Source organism: Carettochelys insculpta, chromosome 1 (genome assembly GCF_033958435.1).
Source record: "Carettochelys insculpta isolate YL-2023 chromosome 1, ASM3395843v1, whole genome shotgun sequence".
Taxonomy (NCBI): Eukaryota; Metazoa; Chordata; order Testudines; family Carettochelyidae; genus Carettochelys; species Carettochelys insculpta.
In genome coordinates this window covers 340,758,070-340,785,031 of record NC_134137.1, presented here as the reverse complement: position 1 = coordinate 340,785,031, position 26,962 = coordinate 340,758,070, and the positions used below count along the sequence as shown (strand labels likewise).

At 43.5% G+C, this 26,962-nt stretch overlaps 1 protein-coding gene across 3 annotated transcripts in view; it reads right to left on the bottom strand.

Annotated features, from left to right (window-relative positions):
- Positions 1-26,962, bottom strand: part of PLXNB2 (plexin B2) — a 364,834-nt gene that overhangs the window by 10,973 nt on the left and 326,899 nt on the right. For all 3 annotated transcript variants that reach the window (XM_075015316.1, XM_075015326.1, XM_075015307.1), the window contains 12 exons: positions 26,266-26,490; positions 25,781-25,957; positions 25,010-25,149; positions 23,619-23,719; positions 22,694-22,923; positions 21,371-21,552; positions 20,558-20,624; positions 20,303-20,449; positions 13,438-13,594; positions 11,275-11,375; positions 9,612-9,696; positions 2,377-2,531 (listed from right to left, as the gene is read on the bottom strand). In XM_075015316.1, coding sequence (XP_074871417.1) covers positions 2,377-2,531; positions 9,612-9,696; positions 11,275-11,375; positions 13,438-13,594; positions 20,303-20,449; positions 20,558-20,624; positions 21,371-21,552; positions 22,694-22,923; positions 23,619-23,719; positions 25,010-25,149; positions 25,781-25,957; positions 26,266-26,490 — 1,767 coding nt within the window. The remainder of the gene's footprint in view (positions 1-2,376; positions 2,532-9,611; positions 9,697-11,274; positions 11,376-13,437; positions 13,595-20,302; positions 20,450-20,557; positions 20,625-21,370; positions 21,553-22,693; positions 22,924-23,618; positions 23,720-25,009; positions 25,150-25,780; positions 25,958-26,265; positions 26,491-26,962) is intronic.

Here is a 26,962-nt window from a genome sequence, read left to right as displayed (position 1 = left end):
GCTCTGTTTTAGAAGGGGTATGATTTCATAACAGAAGTGTGTACTCTCTGTGACAGGGCATTCCATATTCTTCATGGGAATATAATTATGAATATGACATAACTGGAATATGCGTTATATGAAATAATTCATGTGATAGACATCAGAAAGGTTACAATCTGATGCATGTGTTTATCCTATTTATGTGCATGTATCATTCTGGCATTTGAAATTAGAAATATGAAGTATAAATCTGTGTTACTAATACAGTTATGGTAAGCGAGGGCTATTAGTAATACTCAAGGAATTTAATGGTCCAATACTAAAGACAGTGATCTGTGAATAGACTGGTTTTTTCTGTAGGCTTGGAAGGAGGGGCTATGGGGGGAGCATTTACTACCAAGTCATATGATTATATCATCAGATCTATCTTGGATAGTGTATTTTTCCAGAAGTCCAGATGGAAAGTCCAGACTAAACACAAAGGATTACTGCCTTTTGAGAAACCTGTTTAAGGGTGGGGAGTGAGATAATCTAGATGGTCAGTTCTCCATGGATACCACTCAAGATTACTGCTGGAAACATCTAAGACTGAACTCAGGGAAAGATTGGGCCCAGGCTCCAAGTTTTTCCAGTCTATGAAAGTAGCGTATTAGAACAAATTTGAGGGTGACATATTTCATGTGATAAGTATCTTAGGGCTTGTCTACACTACCACCCTCCTTCGAAGGAAGGATGGTAGTTAGGGTGTTGGGAGTTTACTAATGAAGTGCTGTGCTGCATACGCAGCGCTTCATTAAGCAAACTCCCCCTCGCCCTGCCCCAGGTGGCAACTTCGAAGATTTAAACTTCGAAGTACCGGCTCACGTCTAGCTGCACCTCAACCACCGGTACTTCGAAGTGCTGGGACAACTTCCAAGTCTCTTTACTCCTATTTTGTTCTGTCTGCTACCTTTTATGACCACTTAAATCCTACCTTTTATACTTAATAATATCACTTTTATTTATTAATAACCCCAGTGTAAATAACTCTTACCTGGGGAGGCATATCCGTCTGTGCATCTCTTTCTTTACATTGAGGAAGAGAGCAAATTTCACAAGTTCATATTCTACAGCTCTCCATACAGCAGAAGATGGATTTGTCTAGAATTCAGCTCCCGAAGGGACTGGGGATCTGAGTGCTGGATACAGGTATCTCACTGTGCTCTTTTCAGTTATGGCCTGCAGCTTTGAGGGCGTGGCCCAGACCAGTGTCTGTGTTGCAGAATGCTAGCATGTCTGACTCACCAAGACAGGTACTGGGGGCCCAAGTTGGCAGGGAAAACCTATTCAGTGGGGTCTTATCATTTCAGATGACAGCATCAAAGGGAACCTGAACCCAGCATGCTCTAGAATTGGCAAGTAAGTGAAGTGAAGAACTAGTTGCTAAATGTATTAAAATATGAGTATATTTGTCAGCTTAAGTGTTTTGTACGTATGTAGTCAATTACTTGATGAAGATGTGCTGCAAAACCAGGCATTTATGATACAGAGAGAACAAGGGTAAGTCATGCTTGTACTCTTAGGACTCAACAATGCCTTGTATTAGTATTGTAGCAATGTTTTTGAAAGCAGCATAACTTTACACATCAACCCAATAAACAGAGCAAAGTATCACAGTGAGTCCTATCACACATCTGACTGGCTCTCTGAGTAGAGGGAATAACTGGCCTTGGCATGTCTGGCCCAGGAAGGAAGAGAGGGAAAGGCAGCTGGTGTGGTTTGTTGCAGATCGGCCCCAGCTGACCTGAAGGGAGGCCTGCCCTCCACCCTCTCCCTCTGCCCACCCGTGACTGGAGGGGTGTTAACTGGGTTACACCACCCTGGATGGACCTTTAAAATAGGTGCTAAATATTTATGCTGAACAATCTGTTCCACCTTGTATTTAGCTGAGACACACTGCGGTTTACACTACTAATTTACATTAGTGTAACTATGTTCTCCAGAGGCATGAAGAATTCATACCCCCTGAGCAATGGAGTTACACCAACCGTTAACTTGCAACATAGACAGTGCTATGTGGGAGGAGAGCTTCTCCTGTTGCCATAGCTACTGCCACTCAGGGAGCTGGGTTTAACTACACTGAAGGAATACATACAGCATCTTCATTTGTGCAGCTACACTGAAGCAGCGATTTTGTAAGCATAGCCCTGCCCTCAGGGTACCTTTCCCAGACCTGAAGAAATACTCTGTGTAGCTCAAATGCTTGTGTCTCTCACAAACAGAAGTTGTTCCAATAGAAGACATTACCTCTCCCATCTTTGTCTAATAACTCAGTATTTTAGTCATTTGAACGTCACTAGGCAAGCTAAGCAGCTTCCTTAAAAGAATTTCTGTAAAATTTAATAGCAACCCTACCTTCACAGACAGAAGCCTTGTCAGGTAGATTTCTGTAATAGCTTTGGTTCTCTCCTTTTCTTTCATACTCCCTCTTTTTGATTTACCTTCGTCTACTTCATCTACTGGCCGAACTAGATGCCAGACCTTATTTTCATCTTCCAATAGTGCATGCCCTAGAAACAGCAATTGTGATAAAATAATGTTAAAAATGCAGTATAGGTACATCGTGCTCGTTTATCCCACAGCTGCCTTGTTTTCTTCCACATGTGCAATATTGTCAACCTACCTTCCTACTCATTCAGTGGATTTAGATGACTCTGCTCCTGTCTAATGCACACTCTACTCCATATGAACTAAGCCAAAGCGCTTATTCTATTCTACATAAAGTAAAAGAGGGACTGAATGTTGTGGGTCACATATCCTCAAGAGAGAAGAATGGAGGATTCTGCACTCAGAAGGAATCACAAGAAAAAAGAAACTCAAGTACAGACATCTTTGATAATTACAGTAAGGGTATAGCTGGAGATCCACAAACTGAAAGACAGAAAATGTATCTAAGTTTAGTTTAATTAAGGCACAACAGAATAAATACACTCTCTGCGTTTTAATATGAGATTCTATGCCAATGCTCAAAAAAATTTCCGTGTGCCTGAGTATTCCTTGTTATATAAGTGAATTTGACATAGTGCAATTATTTAAATATGCAATCAATTTCCCTCTAAAAGAAGAGAATGATAACTCAGTGCAACAAACTTTATTAATGCACCATTATTTCTGAGAACTTAAATGCATAATGTGATTCAATGTTATCCTTCCCATAGCAGCTGTAATTCAGTTCCATTGCACACATTTATTTCTATTATGGCATAAAACCTAACAGTAATGAAAAATAATATGTGCAATGGGGCTAAATTACAGGCTATATGGGAAGCATATGTTTGAATTTCAGTAGACTTTAAATGCTCAGTTATGCATACAGGCCTGATTCACCACTGGTGGGCAGTTATGCATACAGACCTGATTCACCAGCGCTCCAACCTTCCACTGGATTTGGAACATATGTGTGTTATTACTTTAATGCACCCTTAAGGATTCACCATGGAAGAGATTTAGGAAATGCAAAATTAAGTTTCCTAACAACTACTTTCACTCTGAATTTTATGGCACATTTTGCATAAGTGAGAATATAGCCTCAGCAGAAAGACCAAGTTCCATATGTGCAGTCTGGCAAAGGTAAAATTTCTGTTGGAACCTGAACATATATACTCTTGTATGATATTAGTTATTCAGTCTCTGTTCCTTTACAATCATTTTTGCCACTAAATTTCCCACCATACTTAATATTTATGTGGGCTTAATTTGACTTTGAATTGAAGAGATTTGGGGATCATAAGTTCACGTCACTGTAAGAAATGGGGTGACAAATTATTCATTCCCCGCCCCCTTTGCTATGGATATAGTTTTGCTGGAGATGGAAAAAAGGCTATCATTTTATGTCAATGCATCTGTGACTTCACAATGGAACGAGACAGGGATATAATTATTTTCTAAATCTTACTTTTTCAGAATATGGCAAAAATTGGAGATAATTACTGCTATATGGTAGCATTTTTTCAGGGCATGCTATTTACTTCTGTAAATAGATGACAATAGGCAGTTACAATGAGTTTGCACAATGAACAAGGAACACCAACAAAAAAAAATCAAAAATCAAAAATTAAAAAAATCAAGACCCTGGTATTCAGCACAATGGATGGTTTGAACAGCAGAGGCAGGCCCCACAGAAAATGGGTAGATGATATAGTAGATTAGTGCAGAGATAGTCTACAAAAACTAAGCCACTTTGCACTGGACAGGGAAAGACAGAAGGAAATCGTGAGAGAGGCATCAGACACCAACGGGTGCTGAGCCCGTGGTTGCTGATGATGAGTTAAATGAAAACTATTTTTTCTACCTTAACTAAACAGCTGCCTGCTTAACGCATATTCTTCTTTGTTTCCTCCCCAATGATAAAGGGTCAAATTGAACTTCAGAGTAAACAGGCACAGCAACCTCATCATAGGGGTTACCCACAGTATGACTGAATTTGACACACTTCCCTTTAATGACGCTCATTGTTCAGTGGAAAAATAATTAATATTTCATGGAAAATCAGGGCTTCACAGAAATGAACAGGACAAGTAGATTAACTTTTAAAATGCAAAATTCCCACTTCATTGCTAAGGATAGCTGCATGGAAGAGAAATGCAGAATATGGAGCAATAAAACAGAGTATGGTTTGTAAATGGAGGATTTTTCAGGATATATCAGTTGCCTTTTAAGTTTTCACTGAGGATAAAATAAGAAGTGAATAATGTCATTATAACAAGAGGCTGCAATTCCTTGCCTTTGCAAGTAAGATGATCAATATGTCCCAATGTCAGTAGTGAGATGACTCTAAAAAAGGCACCTGAATCTCCAGGCTTTTCCTCTCAAAACAACTTCTTTTCACTTTGAAATTTCTCCCTTTCCCTGTTTAATATAAAATTTTAGGGTGACTGAATACTCATGAGCATGAGGCACGAATTACATTACACTCACACAGTTTAAGCTTGGAAGAGACCAGGATGATAACCTAGTCTGACCTCTTCCACATTGCAGGCCACAGAACTTCATCCACCTACTCCTTCAACAGACCTATAACCTGTAGAGCAGTGTTTCTCATACTATGTTCTGCGTAACACTGCTATTCCGTGAACAATTCACAGTTGTGCCGCGGTGGCGTAGCAATGATGTGCGGTACATGTATATATTATTCTGTTATTAAAACCTGACACAAAGTTTCTTCTTCATTGCTATGATGCCTGATAAATCACTTGATTTTGTTTTTGTTGTACGTGTTGCTCTTTGGTTTTGTTTTCTTAGCCTCATTTTTTTTCAAAAGAGAATTTTCAACTGTTTTCCGCATATAAATATTGTCTGCTCTTCTGTGGTCTCAAGGAGATTAAGAAATGGTGCTGTACACTAGCATGAGCCAGACCAAACAGATGCAAATGCTGTACAAGCTGCTACATAAAGATGGGCTGTGAACAACCCTGACTTGCAACTTGTCTAATATTCTTAGGCTGCTTCTACACTGGCCTCCTCCCGTTGGAGGTGGCATGGTAATAAGGCAATTCAAAGCAGGCTAATGAGGCAATAATATGCATATTCAGTGCTTCATTAGCGTAACGGCAGCCAAATTTTGAAGCTGCTAACTTCAAATTGCAGATGGACAGTGTAGATGGAGGCAGCTTCGAAACTGGCGCCCCACTTTGACATTCCCTTACTCCCATAAAACTAGATCAGATGCAGGGTGAAGGGAGCCTTCAGCTCTAGCCACTGCCGCAGCATTTAAGCAATCCCTGTCAAGTTCCCTGTCTCCATGAGGGAGTAAAATGCTATTTGTGAAATTCAAGACTTGTGAGGATTCTTCACACCAAACCCTTGCAAATGTTGCGACTCTACTGTACAAGCAAACTCACTCTTATTTTTGTGGATTTGAAAAAAAAAAACAAAACCCTTAAGTTAACATGAAAGTCTGTTTAAAAAGAAAACCAGTCCTATTTGCTCATAGGAATAAGGGGACTTCGAAGTAGCCGGGGTCCTTTTGAAAAGGAGCCCCGTCTGGACAAGCCATGTCAATTTCGAAGTGCCACGGCCGCCCGCACACTTATGAGGAGCTGAATATGTATTTCAGCACTTCATTAGTAAACTTCGAAATGGTCAGTTGCATGGCCATTTCGAAGTTTTTGGATAGTGTAGACACGGCCGTTGACTGTCATCTAAGAAGGTGACACTGTTGTAAGCCTCTGTTCCCTTCCACTCCTTTTTTTTGCAATACATCATTGAACAAATCATTGCCATTGGGCTCTGGCTTTGTTATGTTTTTACAGCTTTCCCAACAAACAAGCTGGCACATGGTATCTCTGGAAGATACAGGCTTTAATGAAAATGCATGAATGAGGCGTGAAATATTGCCTTCCCAGTTTCTGCTGGAGGCTGGCTCATGAACGGGGATGGCATACTGTGGAGAAAAAAAAAGAAAAAAACAGCAGCTGACTCCGCTCCTATATTCCACCATTTGAAATTTTGCTAGAGCAGGGGCCAGCAACCCTTCCAAGGCAGAAGGCTGAGATTTTAAATTTTGATGTCTGTGTGTTGGTCATACTTTATAAGTCACTAAAAGCCTTACTTACAATTTTCAGGGTAGCCTTCTTGTGACCCCAGCATTATCTGTATAAAGGAGGAGTTTCAAAGTATAAAGGGCCATTTATTGCTGGGATCTGAAATGTATTTTTCCCCCACAATTACACAAAAGTGCTGATTCCAGTGGGGGCTCTGGCCAGGACTCTGGCTGCAGTCCCGTGTCATGGCAGAGGCTGTCTCCCTCATGTGCTGCATGGGGGGAGGAGGAGCAGGGCTGAGCTCCTACCATGTGTCGTTTTAAATCTGTTTGGCATGTGTGCCGGTGGTTTTGAACTCCTGCACTATAGCTGCTTCTTTGCATGACTGAGTCCTCTGCAAAGACGCCAGCAGAAGTCTGCCTTCCTCTCCCAATTAGAGTGACAGATGCATGATGAAATAGTCAAATCTTGGAATATGAGCCACTTGTCTTCAATAAGCTTCTTCATCCATGGCACCTCTGGATGTAACAGCAGAGCCCATAGAGAAAAAAGTGGGATCTTCTGCCTAGGGCTTGGGAAATGAACTTCCTTTTACCAACACAAACCTCAAGATGGGGAATGCAGGTTCAAAAAAGCTTAATTCTACAGTATGCTTCAGAATTATAAATAAATGCAGTATTAGCCCTAATACCCTTGGAAGACCCTTCTTGGAACCCTGACGGAAGCATTTCAGTAAGAGTCCCAAAAGGAACAGAGTAAAATTGAATGTAGAACTGCCTGGACTTCCGCGCTGGCCAATTCTCACATGAACAATACAGCACCTTGGTATACTTTCATTAAATACCGAAGAGACACCAGCTAATTGCCATTAGAGATCCCTGGAAAGATGTTCATTTGTTATATTTCCATTCCATTATTTTTAATAGCTTTCAAATGTTGCGTGGTCAAACATAAGTCAGCAGATCTATTAACCAGGATCTAAACTATTAACTGAAGCCCAGGCTTTAGCCTTCAGTGACAGGCACAGAATCATTTCAAATCATTTCAAAACATGAGGGGAGAATGATCCTGGCAATTACCATTACATCAACCTTTTATCCTTCATGAAATGACGGAGGAAGAGTTAAAGAACACACTGAACATTTGAAGTATGACAGACCCAGCACAATAAAGAGTGTTTATGAAGAGTCAGTGTTGCCAGACAAACTTCAGTGAGTTTTTTGAGTGGAAGGGAGACGGAATTAAAATGACAAAATAAGTGAAAGAAACAGAACACAGCTGATGTGACGCACTGAACTTTAGCAAGACATTTGATACTGTCTCGCAAAGTCCTATTTGAAAGTTCAGATCAAATTGGCTTAGATAGGGTTGGGTGAAAACTCTCCTGTAAAGCTGAGCTGACAGGAGGCATTTAGTGGTAGAATGGTTAAAATGAGCTTTATGCAACACCTGCATTAGTGATTGTAGTTTGGTGGATTTGCTGCTGTAGTGTCCTCATGGGTCTTTGGCTCTGATGATGATAACCACAAGGCTGCCTGTGTGAGTTAAGTGTGTGTGTTCAATGATGCGGGCCCACTGACTAGGTTCCCCAAAGACTACAGACTAGGTAAGGATCATAGGCACCCAGCTGGGATTTATTGTCATGCAAGGTACAAATAATAGTTGTTAGGTATAGTATGCAGTACTGATACCCTGTACATATGTACCTGTTGCTATGGACTGACACAGACAGTGGGAATTCCCCTGCACACCTAGCTCAGACAAAGACCCCCACCCCAAACCCTCACATTACATACAGGTATGAACAAAGCACACTTCACTGCTGACGTTGTCAGGTTGCCACCCTCTGACATCTGACTGCCACCTGTCTCCCTGTACCTCGTGGTTTGTTTAGGTCATTTCTTACCTGTCATGCTGTCATTTTAGACCCCATCTGTACCTGAAAGGAGTTGTTACCACGGTCTTTTTTAATGAGCTGGTGAGACCTTGAGATTTCAACTTCTGAACTGTACCAATTACTGTTCTGCACCTGGACTAATTACTAATTAGTATTCTGTACTCCCAGCCCTGTCTGAGCCAAGTTCTGTTAGCAGAGGCCTGCCCCTTGCTCATTGCTTAGCTTTGCTTTGAGCCATGTTTTGTCCACTGTTGCTGCACCTTAGGCCTCAAACCAGACCTCTGCTGTATGGGCTTAGACCTTCCATCTTACTACAGTGATGTGGAAGAGGAAGCAAACAACAAAATGGTCAAATTCTCAAATTACACAAAATGAGTTAGAGTTGCAAACTCCAGAGAGGAGAAAGGAATAATAAAATGGACCTAAAGAAATTAGGATTGTGGGAATAAAATAGCAAACGACTTGGAAAAAAAATACAGCTGGTATATCAGGAGCCCCCCACCGGCCCTGCAGCAGTGTGGGGCCAGGAATCGGAGCCCCCCCACTGGTCCTGCAGCAGTGTGGGGTGGGAAGCCAGGAGCTCCTGTTTGCCCCACGGCAGCAGGGGCTGGAAGGCTGCCATAGGGCTTGGAGCTAGAGCCCTCTACTGCTCTGTGGCAGCCAGAGGTTCAGGGGGTGGCTGGAGCCCCAGGGTACCCTGGGCTGGGAGGAGGGGCTGAAGGCTGGTGCTGCAGCAGCACCTGATCACAGGGCTGTCTGAGTGCAGAATCTCTACGCTTCCACTCTTTCAGAAAAATTCTCTTGTCCGGGACCAGTCAGGTCCCCAGCATGCCGAATAAGGGAGGTGCAACCTGCAGTGTACTTGGGAAACAAACAATGGAGGATAGTGTGCAGGGTATAATGAGGAGTAATACGATTAAAAAAAAAAAAAAAAGCCTATTTTGGGAAAATACCACAAGTTTCCTGAGAGTGCATTAAGGTGGTGAAACAGTCTCCTCAGGAGAAGCATGAAAGCCTCATTACTTGAGGCTTTTAGAAAGACAGGGCACAAGGCGTACAGAAGGGAAGCACTCGGAATTAGCATAGCATTACTAGGTGGGAAATCTCTAGTGTTATTCCTGTCAAACAAGATCAGGCAAAAACGACGTTGTCTATTTGTGCATTTTGTCTTGTGCTCCCTTGGGGATGTACGGAAACCCCATTGTACTTACTTTCCCCAGGGACATCTTGTTGATTATCCTCTGGCTGCTGAGAAATTCCCATTTTTGACAAGATGAGTGGGGCACCATCTCGGACCTTCAAGAACAAAAATACAGGGAAATCATTTCATATAACATTACCGTGAGAAGCAGGCCAGAACCTCACAGTTGTGGAGTCTTCCCCATCCCCCACCCCGAGCAGTAAGACACACACCAACTTTTTTACCCTCCAGCTAGGGCCTGGATAGTGAGAGGTACCATGCATATACTGACCTCTAACATTCAGGCCCCTTGACCACAGTACCCTCTCTCCTGCAGAAGGGCTCAGCTTTGATACTTGCTAAGAGGGCACAGGCAAAATTTTCTCCACGATTGATAATGTTGTGTGAGAGTTCAATGGCATAGAGGCTGTCCACATGGGCCCTTTGCACAAGGGTTACATTTGCCATGAAAGAGCAGCGTTATCTGCCCTCTGAGGGAACTGTTCTACTCCACCCAATTGGCGGGATATTTGCCACCAAGAAAAGGTTACATAATGTAAAGGGAAAAATAAACAAGGGGAACACATGTGCTTGCATACCCATGACAATGGGCTCAGCATGAAATATAGGCCGAATATATAAACAAGAATTTCACTGCTGTCCAACCCATCAACCTGGCAATTGTTTTTTTCATATTTCATACATAACTTGAAACTTTATGTTAAGCCTGGTTACTTCACTGGGTGTATCACAGGTTTATACCAGGGTAAAAATAGAGCAAGCTGTCCTTTAAAAATGCCTTTGTTCCACCTCAAAGTTTACAATTCTTAACCACATCAGTGAAGAAGGGAACATGACAAATGAAGAAAGATCCACAGTGATGAGGCAGAACACAGGAGAAACTCTCCGATGGAGGGCGCTGGAGAGATACAGCCATGAAGCAGTTTCAAAACAGGACGAGTGAAGTGAGAGGAGTACATAGGTAAGACATTGGAGATATATACCTCCCCACAATCTGCAGTACCTAAAGAGGTCCTGTTCCCTGCAGTGGGGTCCTGCACCCAGGAGCTGGGAGGCGGGGCAGAGAGGGAGGAGTGAGCCTGTCCTGCACTCATCTCACAGTGCTGGCTCCCGCAGCTCTTGTTGGGAGGAGCTGGCTGGGCTCAGCTCCCTGTTCTAGGCAGGCCCCAGTACCTGCATGGCGAGGGTTGGCTATGTACATTGTGAGTAACTGGCACTGTGACCTGGCCAAAGGCACAGCACTCAAATTTGGCCTGGCTGCTCTTGCTCACAAGGAGGGCTGGGCTGGGCCAAACCAGAGTGATGCTGTGCTGTGACCTGGTGCACCAGGGGCTAGATTGCAATACCTGGAAAGAACAGCTGAGCCCAGCCAGTTCCATGGGACAGGAGTCATTTCTACAGAGATGGAGTTTTGAGAACTAAAGCAAGACAGTCCCTTGAAACCTGGAACTGATGAGCAATACTGAAATCCTTGGGGAGTTTTTAAAAACTCTTGGTGCAGTTTGGAATCATATTCAGGGATGGACAGGAAACCAAGGAGAATACCAGTATCTGATAGACTTAGAAAATACATTTTCCAGTCCCTTCATTACATAGGGAAGCCAACCTTCTCTAAAAGTGAAAAGAAGTTTATTACTGAAAAAAAATTAACAGAGATCAGCAATTCTCCTTACATTATAATGCATCAGAGTGTTGATACGTTTCCATCTGCCATCTCTTTGGGACGTTAAATCCAGATCGGAGAGGATCTGAGCAGTAGAACCTGGACGCCACTCTATGGAGTAATTAAGATGCAACTTTATGCAACTCAGACATCACTAAAGTGTTTCCAATGAAAGAATCAATGAAGCGTCATGAAATATTCCAAAAGATATTTTGTTTCGAAACATTTGGGCTTTCCTGTTTCCCCTTTTGTTTCTTTTTAAGGAACTTTGTACAAGATTTGTTGAAACATTCATGTGATTTTTCTGTTTATTTTCTAACTGAAGTCAAAATCCTCAGTTTAGGCCACCAAATTATTTGCTGTAGAAATTGCGGTGATGCCCAAAATAGAGGATTAACGACTTCCCATGGAGTAAAGAAAAATCTATTTTCGGGCAAATGCACCACAAGGTGAGGAGGGAGAAACAAACAAACAAACAGCGTGTTATCCCCTTAAATTATGCCACGAGTGGACATGTCCCAGGAATGCTTTTCAGAGTTTCTCATAAGGCACCAGTAGGTTTTTCCAACATTGAAAGCAACATTTTCAGAAGCCACTAGTAATTTTGGAGGCTTCAAGTCTTTGGGTGTCAAACTGCAGACATCTTAAAGGGGCCCCGTTTTCAGATACTGGGTACTTTGTACTTTCTGAAAATCAGGTCCCTTTAAGTTGCCTTAAGTTGGGCAACCAAAAACTGACAGACACAAACTCATAAGTCACTCCTGAAAATCTGTGCCCTCACTTTCCCATGAATTAAATGTTCATGTTATCACTGTCACATGAATTAGTAACTGAAACAATCAATATTTCATTGCTTCTGGTAATAGATTTTATAGAGATTTATGAATGTCCTCTGTGAATTTTTATGAGGCCAGGTAACAAGGCTAGGAGTGTGCCCGGGGACACCCTTGCTGGAAATGCTAAGTTCCAGGCAGGCTGAAAAAGGGAGAGCCAATATTCTCAACACTTCCCACAACCAATAAACTGTTGCTTTCTCCACAGAACAAAACAGTAGTCATGTAGCACTTTAAAGATTAACAAAATAATTTTTTAGGCAACGAGTTTCTGCTTGCAAACACTACCATGGAAACATTTTCTTTTGGAATATTCCTAAGCACTGCTCTGTGGACCCACATCAAACTCGCTCTGAGGCTTTGTCTATACATCAAGGCTTAAGTGCAGCCACAGCAGCAGCGCTGGGAGAGAGCTATCCCAGTGCTCAAGGTAAACCACCTCCACGAGAGAGGTAGCTAGCAGTGCCGAGAGTGCAGCTACAAGATATGTAGCTTAGTTTACACTGGCACTTTACAGGCAGTGCTGTAACTTGCTGCACTTGTGGGAGCAGGATGTGTTTTTTCAACCCTGAGCAGTTGCAGCACAGTAAAATACCAGTGTAGATTTAGTCTGAGATTCACTGACACCCAGAATCACCTCTGGAACATTAAGAGGATTTTCGCATAACCCCCACTTCTAGCAATCTGCAAAACTCCAAGGTTAAAGGGGTAGAGTTACTCTTGTTCCCCTCTACAGCTTTCCTCATCGGCATTATGCTGTTTTCCCCAAACAAGCTTAGGGACACTTCCAACTTGGGTTTCAGTTAAGTCCAGAAACACCCCTGGGACAACTGCAATATTCTCAACTATCAAATGCTAAAAGGCTCCATTTGTCTGCTCCACAGACACTGGTGGTACATTCTCCTTCATTAGGCACAGTGCTTTTTGCAACAGGCCAACAATACAAATAGTTTTTCCTTCAATAAGATAAACTGCTGTTTTTCACAAGCAGTGGAGCATCACATTGAGCTACCTTCAGCAAAACACTTCTGCCTGGTTCAGGCTTACTTTAGCGAACTTCCCTTCCCAGCAATCCATTACCCACCCGCACTGGAAATATTTGCTCTCCCCTTTGCAGCCTGGCCTGATCTAGGCACATCCAGGGAGGGTACCCCCAGTCACAAAGGAAATACTGTATTTCCCATACAGTCAGTACTAGAGCATCACACTTAGCAGTGGATTTAACTAAGCAGCTCAAGAAAAATCTTTGAATGACTTTCATGGAAATATTTCAGGAAAGATAAGAGCATCAAATCAGTGTTTTCGCTGTTATCACAACAGCAACAAAAATAACCTCTTACCAAGAACGACGCTGTCGGCTTTTGGCCATTGTGAACAAGGCAGATTTCGGTAGACTTGGTCTATTATCTTCTCCTTAACTTGAGAAATAGTATCACAGTTCAGCACTTTCACAGGAACAGGATCACTGCCTCCATCTTGTACATACACGTTTACTGTCTGCGAAGGAAAAATGTGCATAATTATTCAAAAATATTAATTTCAGTCTCTGTTTTTCTGGATGATTAGAATCCAGGCAGTGTCTAAGATTCACTGAGCATTCTCACTACCATGCTGCAATGTATGTTAGCAACTGGTAATGTAGACGTCTGCACAGCTGTTTGCTACACTTCAAATAGCTAGAGATTTTAGAATCCAACCCATTCTTTCTATTATGACAAAAGAGAAAAGGCACAGATCAGATATTCTCCTTCTTTGCTGGTATCTAACAGTACATCTGTACTGTGTGTCTGGAACTTATTAAAAGAACGTGCATGGATTAAAACACCCAGACCATCCACTGTTTGTGTGCCACGTTAATTATCCAATAATGCAGTACCCAAAGAAGAGTCAATTTACTATATATTACTCATCATAGTTACCCTTATTTACAGAGCCACATGTAAGTCATTTATTCTGGTTCTCAAGACGTCACTGACTCTATTTGTAGCCTATTATTTATACAGAAGGGAATCTCTTGGAGTATCTCCAAACTCGGATTGAACAGTAAATGCAGCCACAGCATAAAGATGATAATCTCAGTCTAGGTAGGATAAAAGGAGGGCATAATGTCCAGCAAGTGGAAAACGTCTGAAGAAAAAGGCAGGGACTATGACCTCACCCTTTGCTGGAGGGTGCCTGATCTCCAGGGGTCAAGGTAGTGCAAAAATCTTGGAATCCTGAAGGATTCTGCTACCCAGGCATACTTTAAGAGTAGAAATGTCCAGATAAGGCTTCCTTCCCCTTTAATTGGCTAGTAGAACGCCCCTGTCTCTCAGATGTGAGAGAAGTGATCCCTGCACATCATGTATTAATTTGTGTAGTTGAAATGTCATGCAATGCAGTGGAATTAAACACTTTGTCTTGAGCTAGAACTTGGAGGCTAATTGTATTTCTTCTTCCCTTTCCTGTTTATTATGTTAATTATATGTGATTTTGCTGTCTGTTGAAAATATACTGTGTCAATGTAACAAGTGATGAACAACATACTTGAATTTTAAATTAAAATAATGCCTGTAAATGGGTAAGTATCATGTACAATATAGCTCATCTCTCTCATTTCAGACAGATGCGTCCACATTAAATGTTGCATTTATCTACCTAAGGCAGGAACAACTCCATAAAGTTTACCCAAACTCAGCCACTGGCATAATTAGGCACAAGAATATTTTTATCATAAGGCAGGAATATAATTCGAGTACCATATAACAATATTAATCTACTTTTCTGTCAAGGATAAAGTGATTTTTGTTTGCTTGTTTGTTACATGTACAATTAGTAAATGTAATGAAATCTAGCTCAAATTGATCTTAGGTTCACAATAAGTATCTATGGCCGCTTCTATACATGCACAATCTTCCAGAAGATGATCCTCCGTAAGACAGCTCTTAACGCTAAACACGGCTTGACAGAGCTGCCAGGCTTCCGGAAGAGCACATCTACGCATGCATGGATGCTTTTCTGGAAGAACAGGGCAGGAAATGGCATGGACGGGGTCGCATGGTCAGAGAACTGTTCCAGGGCTGCCAGCCACGTGCCTCTTTAAAGGGCCCCACCCAAACAGCACCTCTTTGCACAAGCTGCTGAGGCCTGCTGTGTTGCTTGCAGCGAGGCAGACCCAGGTCCCTGTCCTGTGTGGCCCAACCAGCAGGCATGGATCTCCAGCAGCTGCAGGCCAGCAGGGTTGCCCTGACCCACAGGTTGGCCATCCTCCTGGCCACCCTCCTTGGCCTCCTGTGGTGACAGAGACCCAGACCGGTGGGTTCCGACCCCACCCTGCCCCTGCTGGGCTTCCCCTGGGCTATCCAGAATTTCTGGAGCCATTAGACCAGCATATACTGGTGGGACAGGGTCACCATGGGAGAGTGGGACAACGACCACTGGCTGCAGAATCTCTGTATGAAGTAGGAGACCTTCCTGGAGATCTGCAGCTGGCTTGCCCCTATGCTCTGACACCAGGACACCAGGATGAGGCCGGCCCTCTCCGTTGAGAAGTGCAAGGCTATCGCCATATTGAAACTGTCCTCCCCAGGCAGCTACTGGTCCATCGGGCAGCAGTTTGGGGTGGGCGCATCCACCATCAGGGCCATCGTACTAGAGGTAAGCCCCGCCCTGAGCCCCACCCCAGCCAGGGGCAAGGGAGGCATGGGGGACCCCTGGGAGCCATACTGGGGAGGTGAGTAGGTGTAGCCCAGGGTGTTACCAGGATACCACAAGGCCACTCCCAGAGATGTGCCCCAGTTGAGGGCAGGGGAGAGGAAGCCCACTAGGGAGGGTGGGACAGGACGGGGCAGGGACACCACTGTGCACGCCCACAAGTGTGCCTGCTCTCATTCCCCTGCAGGTTGTGAGAGCCATCAACCACATGGTGGTGCGGCAGCTGGTGCGCATTGGTGACCTGGAGGAGCTCATTGAAGGCTTCGCAGAACTCAGGTTCCCCCAGTGCTTCAGGGTGATCGGTGGGATGCATATCTCCATCAGGGCCCTGGACCACAGTGGTGACCGCTATGTGAACCACAAGGGGTACCATTCAATTGTGCTCCAGGCGGTAGTGGACGCCTGGGGGAGGTTCAGGGACATTTACATCGGTTGTCCGGGCAGGGTGCACAACGTGCACATCCTGCGGAACTCCGTCCTGTTTCACAGGACAGAGACCGGAACGTTCATGCACTGGCGGGTGCACATTATCAGGGAGGTCGGCATGCCCCTATGCCTCATGCGTGACCTGGCCTAGCACCTCCAGCCCTTGTTGATGCACCTGTACACAGGCCACTCACACTGTCCCAGAAGCTGTTCAATGCCCAGCTCACACGGGCCCAGTACCTGCTCGAGTGTGCATTCAGCTCTCTGAAGCCATGGTTCAGATGTCGTCCTAGGTGCCTGCATGTGGGGGTAGAGATTGTCCCGCAGGTTGTGGCTGCCTGCTGTGCCCTCCCCAACCTCACTGAGGCACGAGGGGATCCTGCCCCAGGCTGGATGTCAGAGCTGCCCCCCCACTCCCGGTACCAGCAACCTGCCACAGCCTCCAACAGGTGGCTCAACCACTATGGGGTCCGTGTACAGGAGGCACTCTAAAAGGCATTTGCCTGTGCGGACTACTAAGCCCCTTAACCTCTCCGATCTCCCCACTATAATCAGAGATATGGGTGCGGGGATGCAAACTGAAAATATGTATATAACTCAGAACACAGAAATATAAAACACCTTTTTGTAAATAGTACCGAGGAAACAGTAAAACAAACTTTATGTAACAAAACCCGCTTAACTGTATATATGGGGGGTAAGCGAATGGGGACATATGAACTTGGACAGGGCGTGAAACAGAGAAGAGGGGAAACCCAGTTGAGGAACAGGGTGAAGGGCTGTGAGACCTGGTGCCCACGGGTGCCCCTTCTGCCCCAGTGCACGGTTCCCTGTGGGGTGCTGATGGTGCCAGGAGCACCAGGATGTATGGCATGTCTGTAACAGGCCTGGCCCCAGAAGGTGGGGTGGGGGGGACAGGTCATGGCTTGGGGGGCCCTCCTCAGGGCCCGCTGTGGCTACGAGCCAGTCCAGAATGTCCTTGAGCGTGGCCATGGCCAGGTCTGGGGGCAGTAGGGCGGCCAGAGCCTCGGGGTCATGGGCTGGGGGGGGCGGAGTAGGGCAGTAGGGGCAGCTTTGGGCTGATTGGCCAGGGCCTCTCACATGGTGTTGAGCATCCTCACCACCTTTCCCCACGTTTCCTGCCGCCAGTTGAGTTCGGCTTCGTCTGAGGCCAGCTGCCTCTCTGCCAGGACATCCTGGTGGCAGAGAGTGGCTGTGTAGGCCTCATCCTCATCCTGGCGTCTGGTCTGACAGACCTGTGGCCACCATGCCTTGGGAGCTGGGGCTGATCTGGGCTTGGCTGGTGGGCTGCTGGGTCCTCTGGCCTGGACAGGGCTGGCAGGCCCTGGGCTTCTCTTTGGGCTCTCCTGCCCCTTGGATGGTGCTGCTGTAAAGAGGTGAGGGGGACGGGGAGAAGGAGGGGAGGAGGTCAGTGCTGCATCTGGACCCTGGGTGCCATGACCCTGGCCCCCCCGGGTGGATAACCCCCACAACGGACCCACAGGACAGCTTTGTTCCAGGGGATGCCACCATGCGGGCCTCTGCACACTTGCCACGCTGGCCTCTGGGCATGATGCCAGAGTGGAGGCGCTGTTCGTGGTGGCTCCTCCCCAGAAATGGCTGGCGAGCTGGGCGGGCTCAGCCATGGGGGAGGCCCTGCCCGGGGAGCGGATGGGCTGGGTGCAGCTCTGCCACCTGAAGGGCCTCTCCACCAGGGAGGGGGCTGGACATTGCCTGCAGGCGTGGCTGTTGCCCCAGGCCCTGACCTGGGACAGGCCATCTGGGGTTGGTGCATTGCAATGGGGCCCAGGTCCCCCTGGCCCCAGGGGATTTGCGCTTACCTGAGGTGGCATTGCTGCGGGTGGCAGAGTGCAGCTTGATGATGTGGGAGCCATCGGATGACACCCCCCCTAACCCTGCAGCGTGGCAGGGGGCTCGGATGTCTCTGTCTCCATGGTGACCTGGGGTGGTGAATCATTGTCTGCTGCCAGGCAGTCCTGCAGCTCCCAGTAGAAGGGGCTGCTGGCTGGGGCACAGCTGGACCTGCAGGCAATGTGTTGGGTCCGCACGTATCCCTGCTGCAGCTCCTTCACCTTACACCGGACCTGTTCAGGAGCCTGGGAGGCATGGCCTTGGGCAACCAGCCCTGAACAAGGTGCACGAACACAGGGGCATTGCAGTGGTGCCCGCTGGCTTCGCGAAGGGCCTCCTCATCACACCAAAGCCCCAGGAGATCCTGGAGCTCTGGCCCTCAGTTTGGGAGCCCATTTGGGGTCCTGGCTGCCTTCATCCAGGTTCATGGAGCTCCCCTCAGTGGTGCTGGCCGCTGGTATGCTGGCCACCTCTCAGGCTCAGGGCTTGGTGGGTGATGCAGGGCCTCGCGGGAGTGTGGCTGGCAGCCCTGTATGTGCTGCCACCTTCCACACCCTCAGCTTCCTGCCACGGGGTCTCCGAGTCCTTGCTGGTTTAAAAGCTGCAGGACCTGGAGACCATAGAGCCACACTGGGGTTGCCTAGAGCGTCTCCACTCTCCATCAGGCCGCCGCCATGGCAGACTGCTTAATCCACAAGAAGCAGTCTGCAAGCATCTATACTTTCTTTCTTCTGGAAGATTCTTCCAGTAGAGGGTGCTCTTCCTGGTTCCACAGTGGAGTACAGAATCTGGAAGATGCAGCGCCTTCTTCTGGATTCCTTCTGGAAGAGTGCCCTACATGTGTAAACGCTCCATGGATCTTCTGGAAGAAGGCACCGGTCTTCTGAAAGATTGTGCATGTGTAGAAGCGGCCTATGAGAGTTATTCTTATTTGGCTCAGATTTGATTGCATTCACACCTCTCTCTTTAGAGCTGCATTTATAAAACGTAATCGCAAAAAGCCCTGGAGTTAAAAGGTGTTACAAGAATTACTGCAGTGACAAATGATGTACGATGAATTAAACACATGAGACTATGTAAACTGTGTTACCCAGTCTGAGTGGACCTACTACATATATTCTTCAGCTGAGACAAACATGGAACCATCACCAAGCCAAAAGCCTTATATTAACAAAGCTACATTTTTTTTTAATTTACCAACCCCCTCACTCTGAAGTACAGTTGCTGCAGGTTAACAACTCATAGGGAAGCACCCCATGCTAGCTTCCCACCCAGGTCTCTTTGGAACATAACAAAAATGATCTTTTAACCAACACTTAAAGGCTTTTATTAAGTTTCACTCACACCACAGATCTGTCACTGCATGTCTCACACTCAGACAATTGGAAAAGGCTGCTAGCTGTGTAAATAATAAAACCAGAGTAATCACATGAGAGTGACTGTCAATGCAAAGAAAATCCTGTGCTGTTCTTCTGGGGACAGTTCCGAGCATTATGTACATATGTTAGAACATGCGCTAAACAAACAAACCAAGATTTCCAAAATCAGATGACTAGATTTAGGGAAGGTCTACACTAGACCTGAAAGTTTAGATACACAATTCCAGCTACGACAATTGTGTAGCTGGACTCAACATATCCAAGATTGATTTTTCTGGCTTCCTCACAGAGGGAGATTGATGGGAGAAACCCTCCTGTTGACCTCCCTTACTCCATGAGAGAATGAGGAGTACCAGGATTGATTGTCAAACCCTGATGGTTTGATTGAGCATGTCCCCACTAGGCATGCTAAATTGAACCCCGGAAGATTGATCCTCACTGGGTTGATCTTCCAGTAGTACAGACATACCCTTAGACTGTTATGTTCATCTTTAGATGCCTAAAGAAATGGTGTGACATGGGCTGAGAGAGTCAGGAACTATTCATAGGTTTTGATTCTTGTCTCACTGATGTTTTTGTAAATCAGAAGAATTAAAAAGAAAAATATGAGAGAGAGAATCAGGATCACGGAATCTGTCTCACAGATCAAGGGTGCTCTGATCAGGTGACTTGCTTCTAAGTCCTTCTACACAGTTTTTATATCTTCACCTACTGTCCACATTTCTTGGCTCAACTTAATGGTTACAGAAAGAGTGCACTGATATGAACATACTTTCTGTCAAGTTCGAGAGGACGTTTTTACACAAATTAATGACTGGGCAGATGAACTGCTTACCAGCTGCGTATACTCTACATCATCTCCCAGTAACCCTGTGTCATTCAACGTATATTTGGCTTTCATTAGCACAGCATCCACTGGGCCTTTTTCCACCTGGTGTTTGATAGCCTTGAACAATTTATAAAGAGGCTCTCCAGCAGTGTCCTGTTTAACAGGGAAGGGGGTGGGGGGAAGAAGAAGGAAGGTATTATCAATCCCATACGTTTATATATTTAATGAAGGAGAAGTGTGTGCATAACTTGCATCCCTTACCTTCAGATATTGATATAAACAAATAGCCATCCAATTGGACAACATCCTCTCCACAACAGTTTCTGATCTAAAAAAACATGAATACGGAAAATGTTTGCTGATAAGAAGGTGATTTTCCTTTAAAGTATTGCCTCAAATAAATGCTTCTATATTAACAGCACTGGTTGTCTAATACAATCTTTTACACATGTTCTTTAAAGTGTGTGCCCGGACTATGTAATGCACTGCACTGATCAACATTCTTAGATATGTCAGGCCCATTAATTTTATTGAAATATCAAGTGCTCAAAATGAGAAGTTTGTTTCCAAGTTATAAGAATGAGTGCTTAAAAGAAAGCTACACTTCAAGAACTGGGCAACAAAGTAATTGCAACAAAATATGCATTGAAAAAATGAAATTATGTTATTTATTAAGGATTAGGAATCAGACCTGTCTAACTAAAGAAGATACAGCAGATAATTGTTTATGAACATTCATTATGGAGATAATAAGGCATGAACGTTAGAGAAGTTGGTATATAATTAGGAAAGAGGCATAAAAAATTCAGTGTTCTATTTTCTCCATGGCGATATGTTTGAGCAAGTTTGTTCCAACCTCTGAATTAAATGATCTGAACAGGACAAATGGCTCTAGCTGCTCTTAAAACAGGTAACTCCTAGCCATTTTTGTTCTCTAATGTGCTCTGGCATGTCATCATCACCATGATTTCTAGATAGTTTGTAGCATGACACACATGCTCAGAAACCCCCCACACTATAAAAGTAATAATGTTGACAAAACAAAACTATGGAAAACAAGACAGTCATTCAAACCTTCTGAGCATGAGCTTTGGGTTTTTGGCCACAACGTATTGCTCCATCAGTTCTAAGAATAATGTCCTCATGATGTCAGTATAATATTCTAGCTTTCCATGTAAAGCAACAGTCAGCAGGGATGCAAAATAAACTTTTTCCCGGGCAGAGAACTCTCGCTGGTTCTCCAATGTATGAATAAACTAAAATAGAAAGAAGCAGATTTAGCTTTGAGTGTGAAACGATTCATGACAAGTTTCACGAGCAGCTCAAAACGTACTTGCCACTATTGGGGATGGGACCAAAACTGCTGGGTTGCATCTACACTACAGAGATCTTTCAAAAGAAGCCCTTCCAGAAGATCTCTTCTGAAAGAACTTCTTTTGAAAGAGCATGTCCACACACAGAAAAGTGGAACAAAAGAGAGATCTGCTCTTTCCAAAGAGAGCATCCTCACAGCCCCCACATTTTTGAAAGAACGGGTCAGGGTCAAAAAATCTGGCACCATGAGGACTGTTCTTTTGAACAAAGCACCCCCGGAGCACCTTCACACATTTTTTCTGAAAGAATCTTTTGGAAAAAGGCGCTCTTCCTCATTTGAAAGAGGAACAGGGCCTCTGGAAGAAGTACCACATTCTTTCGAAGGAGTGCATTTTGTGTGTGGATGCTATGATTGTTCTTTCAGAAGAAGGCCTGATTTTCCAAAAGGACTTGCGAGAGGAGATGCAGCCTTAGTAATGTAATTGTTAGTCTTCTAAGCTCTGCATGAAAAACCCCCAAAGTGTTAGACAAACAAACTATAAATAAGCTCATTGTTTCTCTGTGAGAGGGTTTTAAAACACACTGTCTACAGGACTACCTCAACTAATACTTCTAGGTCTTCAATCAACTATGACATTTAAACTCACAGTGCAGTAATGAAGTAAGCTTTTGTTTAAAAAAATCTCTGTGCTGTATATTTAACTTTCTTTGCCCTACCACACTCCCCTTCCCCCTTCAATGAAACCCTCAGCCAAATATAAAACAAAACTTCAATTTGTAATGAGCATAAAGGCAATGTTTAAAAAAGAGCTTCCCTCAATTAGTTCCTCACTTCATACTTAGCCACCCCCAAAACAGGCTGATTTACAAGAGTACCAGGATATAGCAGTTTTGTGGGAGCAGTTGTGCACTTATCAGTTTTGAAATTAGGCATCTTTTTACGTGTCTAAATATGGACTTAAGAGCTTAACTTTAGTGTTATCTGTGCTTAAAAACGTACATGACACTCTAAATGTACCCATCAAAAGAGGCTTTCTTAAAAGTAAGAGGTGAGCTCAAAGTGACTTTAATGTCAATACTCACATTGATGAGAAATGATTTGCTGTTTAGTAGATTCGAAAACTGATTTAGAGCCTGTTCCACAGTTTGCTGCCTAGCCTCTGGAATATCCAATTTCCCAGTAATCATAACATCTTTCTCTCCATCTTTTGAGGGCAAGAAGAAGACTCTGTCTGTGTACATTTTATAGTCCAGCACAGGAATTCCCGCTTCACTGATGTCATTGGTCTGATCTTCCATCTCTATCATTAGATCTAGAACATACAACGTTTCTCGTTAAGAGTTAATTTTAGATACTACACTGTTGGTTGCTTCTTTCATCTGACAATGAAAACATCATATAGGAGGGAAAAAATAATCAAACATATTCAGACCCCTTTCCTCTTCCACATCCACTCTACTTTTTCCTTATCATGTTTACCAATTGCCAAACCATGTTCCCTACAAGCCAGAGTTTCTTACCAGATGATCCTGTAGAGACATTGACACAGTGCTGTTGTTGAGGAAGCACAGAATATGCCCACTCTCCTTTCCTAACATTACAAATTTTATTAAAATGAAATGCGTCATTTTATCAGCAGCATAAATACGGGCTACAGTTATCTGTTGTGAAACAGGTGATTTCAGTATCAGTGGCAGCTCCTTAATAGCAACAATAATAATAAACCAAACCACTTCTATTTCCATCTGCTAATTAGTTCCTTGTGCACATTTTATCTTTATCTTAAAAAGTTGCCGGTTTCCTTTAATCATATTCACTCTATTTTATGTTTTTTATGGTCTTTGTGTGCAATTATGAGATGAACTGTACACTGATTTTTGCAGTCAAGAGTAGTCATATTGGCTTGTAGCTACTCCCAGGAAACAGTTTAAGCAAGACAGTGCAGTAGTTTTAGCTCATCTTAGGATTTCTTATTAAGATCCATATGAAAGCTAACAATAATCATACCTGTGAATTCTTTCTTGCATCTGTCTCTGACACTTTCTTCCAAACCTTCAAGCTGTGACTTGATTTTCTCATATTCACGTTCTGCTTGTTGACTTTTTCGCCTTTAAGGAATGAAGATAAGAGTTTAAAAAGTTATTAACAGTAAAAGTAAAGCCTTTTCCAACTGCATTGAACGGAAAGGCTGAAAGATCACAGGAAGTCTGCTTCTCCTTCTTTTCACTGTTCTTAAGGAAAGTGGAGGAGATAGCAGGTCAGATCTTCAGCTCATGTTGAGCATTAAAGCTCTACAATGGAGCTGCTGTGGATTCAACCCAATGATTTTAAATTTACTAGGTTACATTTGAAAGATCTGTGAGCTTGTGCAAGCTGGGCAGAGAGTTCAATAAGCTCATAGCACATTCCCCCACAGCTGCAGAATCAGGACTAAGGCTCAAGACATATCTATGAAGCTTATGAACTTGAAAAATTCACCATCATTAAGATACCCAGTGGTATAGACATGGCTAGGTCAATAGAAGAATTCTTCTGTTGATTTAGCTACTGACAGTTGGGGAGGCGGATTATCCACATGGCAAGAAATCTTTTCATTTGCTGTAGGGAAAGTCTACATCATATAGCTGCAATGTTGTAACTGTGCTGTTTCAACATGCAGAACAAAGACATGGCTCAACAGTACACCCACACGATGATACTCAGCAGGTTCTGAGAGACCCAAGCATTGTACAGTCGCAAATACTAGAAAGCCCTGCATCTCAGTTACACAGCTGTGCATCATTACAGTGCAATCCACTCTTGTGCTGAGGGCCAGCATGAGGCTTATATACTACTTACACCCCACTTAAGACCTCAAAATAGGCCCCAAGAAGGAAATAAGGAGGCCTGATATTGGTCATCTGGATAGTGCTGAAGTTCATCATTAATCATAAAATGTGAGTGTGGTAATACTAGGTTCAGATGTGAAGGCTGGAATATCCACTCAGGCAAATCCAACCATTTAAATTCCACACAGTGTTAACTTATGGACCTTAAACACTGTCAAATACAATCAGTATTTTTACTTGGATGAAGGCATTTCAGCTGCAATCCCAAAACTGTGCGCGCATGTGCGCCTTACCCTCTAAGTATGGAATGTGAAAGCTTGTGCCAATATGTTTATCCTTATACTAGGAAAAGAACAGTGAGTTGACTGGCACCAGGAGTACCACTGAAAAGGTCTGTATGAGGGGATTACTGGCACAAACATTTTTTCCAGCTTCGTCCTTTAAAATACTTAATTTACAAAGTGATTGTTTCTCTTTGCAGATAAGTATAGTTTGTTTTTCTGAACCATCATCAACCTTCTTCAGAACTTTGAGACAGCGACAGAGTCTGAATAAAGGAGCACATCTTACCTGTAACAGTAGATAGAGATAATGATAATAGCCACCATAGGAAAAATTACCGATGGCAAAATCACATGCAGAGGTATGTCACTGACACGTGTGTCATATTCCACCCTTCCCAGGACCCATTCTCTGTGGCCAAATTTCACCTAAAACATTAAATATATATTTATTTCTGCCTCAAACTATGTAACAGGAAGATTATTCAATAATTTCTTTAGCTGCTGTGCTTTAGTTTCTTATAATATTTACGATCTACAGAATTTCTAGTCCAGATTGCCAAACAGGTGTAATAAATAATGAGACAATTTTTCTGCTGACCTAAATTTGCATAGCTGCACTGAAGTTAATAAATTAAAGGAGCAGCACCTGTTTATTCTCACAAGTATTTTGGCACTTATTACATAAAAGGGGAAAAAAACATTACTGTACAAAGGAATTTAAGGGCCAATCCAACAAGCACATTCAACCAAGAACAGTATTTGATTGTAACAGGATTAGTCAAAATCGAAAACCTTATGCCTAGATGTGAGTGTTCACAGTACTGGACCCCTTAATTAAGATGGCAGTCACCATCTTCAGACTTTCTATTTATCTGCAATCTTTCTATGGCTAGCAGGTAGAATCTGGAATTGGAGTGCAGTTACAAGACACCTTTTTAATATAATGCACTACTCAAGTATAACCCATGCAAATAGGAAGTTATTGTATCAGTGTCACAAACAATACCCACTCCCTTCTCTCTACAGACATATTATTAAAGACATATGCAGGACATACAATAAATTCAGGCAGGTTGTTGATTGTATCCCTCTTCTGCCTTCTCTTTGGCAGAGGTTGTACTTCTGGTGGCTCACAGTATAAATCATGTTCGGTCAGGGTTTTGATGTGGCAGCGTTCTGCACCCACGAAAGCTTCAGCTTCATCTATCGTCATGGCTTTGTTCAGATTACTGCCCTAGACAGAAAATATGTGGCTAAGTTATTTTAGCTACAAAGCAGTCCACAAGTTAAACAACTTTTTGTGTAATGCTTTTTCAACAGAGAGTATAGTTCTGACATTGATGTGAAGGATGAGGAAAAAATACCCTTCAGCTTTCACACACAGAAGAAATCTATTAATTCTATGGGAATGTAGGTAACTTTGAAATTCCAGAGTCCAGCAGTGGAGGGCAGCATGTGGTTTTCAAGGATAAAAGAAAAATGTCACATCTCTATTATGTTATAATGATAAAACTAAAACCAGCCATGACTTGTCAAGTTTACCTTTGCATGAATAAGTTTGTTGACTTGTTTTTTGATGCCATCAGTGAAGTTTTCAAATGTTGGATCCTCAACATAAATAAAGGGATCATCAGGTTTTAGAATCAAATCACAGCCATCCATTTTAATAACTGTAGTAATCTTATAGTTTCCAGGATCATCTAGTATTGGTGGAGAAGTGAAGACTATTGTGCTTTCATTGATTTTCTTAATATCGTTTCCTTCAAACTAAAAAACAAGAAGAAAAAACTTGCGCTTTGAATCATGGTTATTTGCTGCTGAATTACAGATCATGTAAAAACAAAGCCCAGAGAATGGAAACTAGATCTTTTACATCACAAACAAGGTAAATAAAAAGGTGAAGATTTTCAGTTACTTTTGTCAAAGAAAAAAAATCACTGGACAAAAATAAATCATTGCCTCAGTGTATGTCGTTATTTAGGCCCAAAGCAAAAAGCTAATTTCTGAATTCTCTCAACGTTGGCAGAAAACTTGTGTCAGTATCTGAATTGTGTCGGGCTGAAATACTTTGGTGTAGTTTTATGCAGAGGACACAGGATAGGTGGGGTGAGATGGTAGCTTCTGAGCTTTAATACAAATCTCTTTTGCCTCTTCTGCAATCTTGGGCACATCACTTAACTTCTCTGGTTTTTGTAAATGCCTTGAAGAGGTTAAGTGCTGTTTATGGAAAAAATGACAT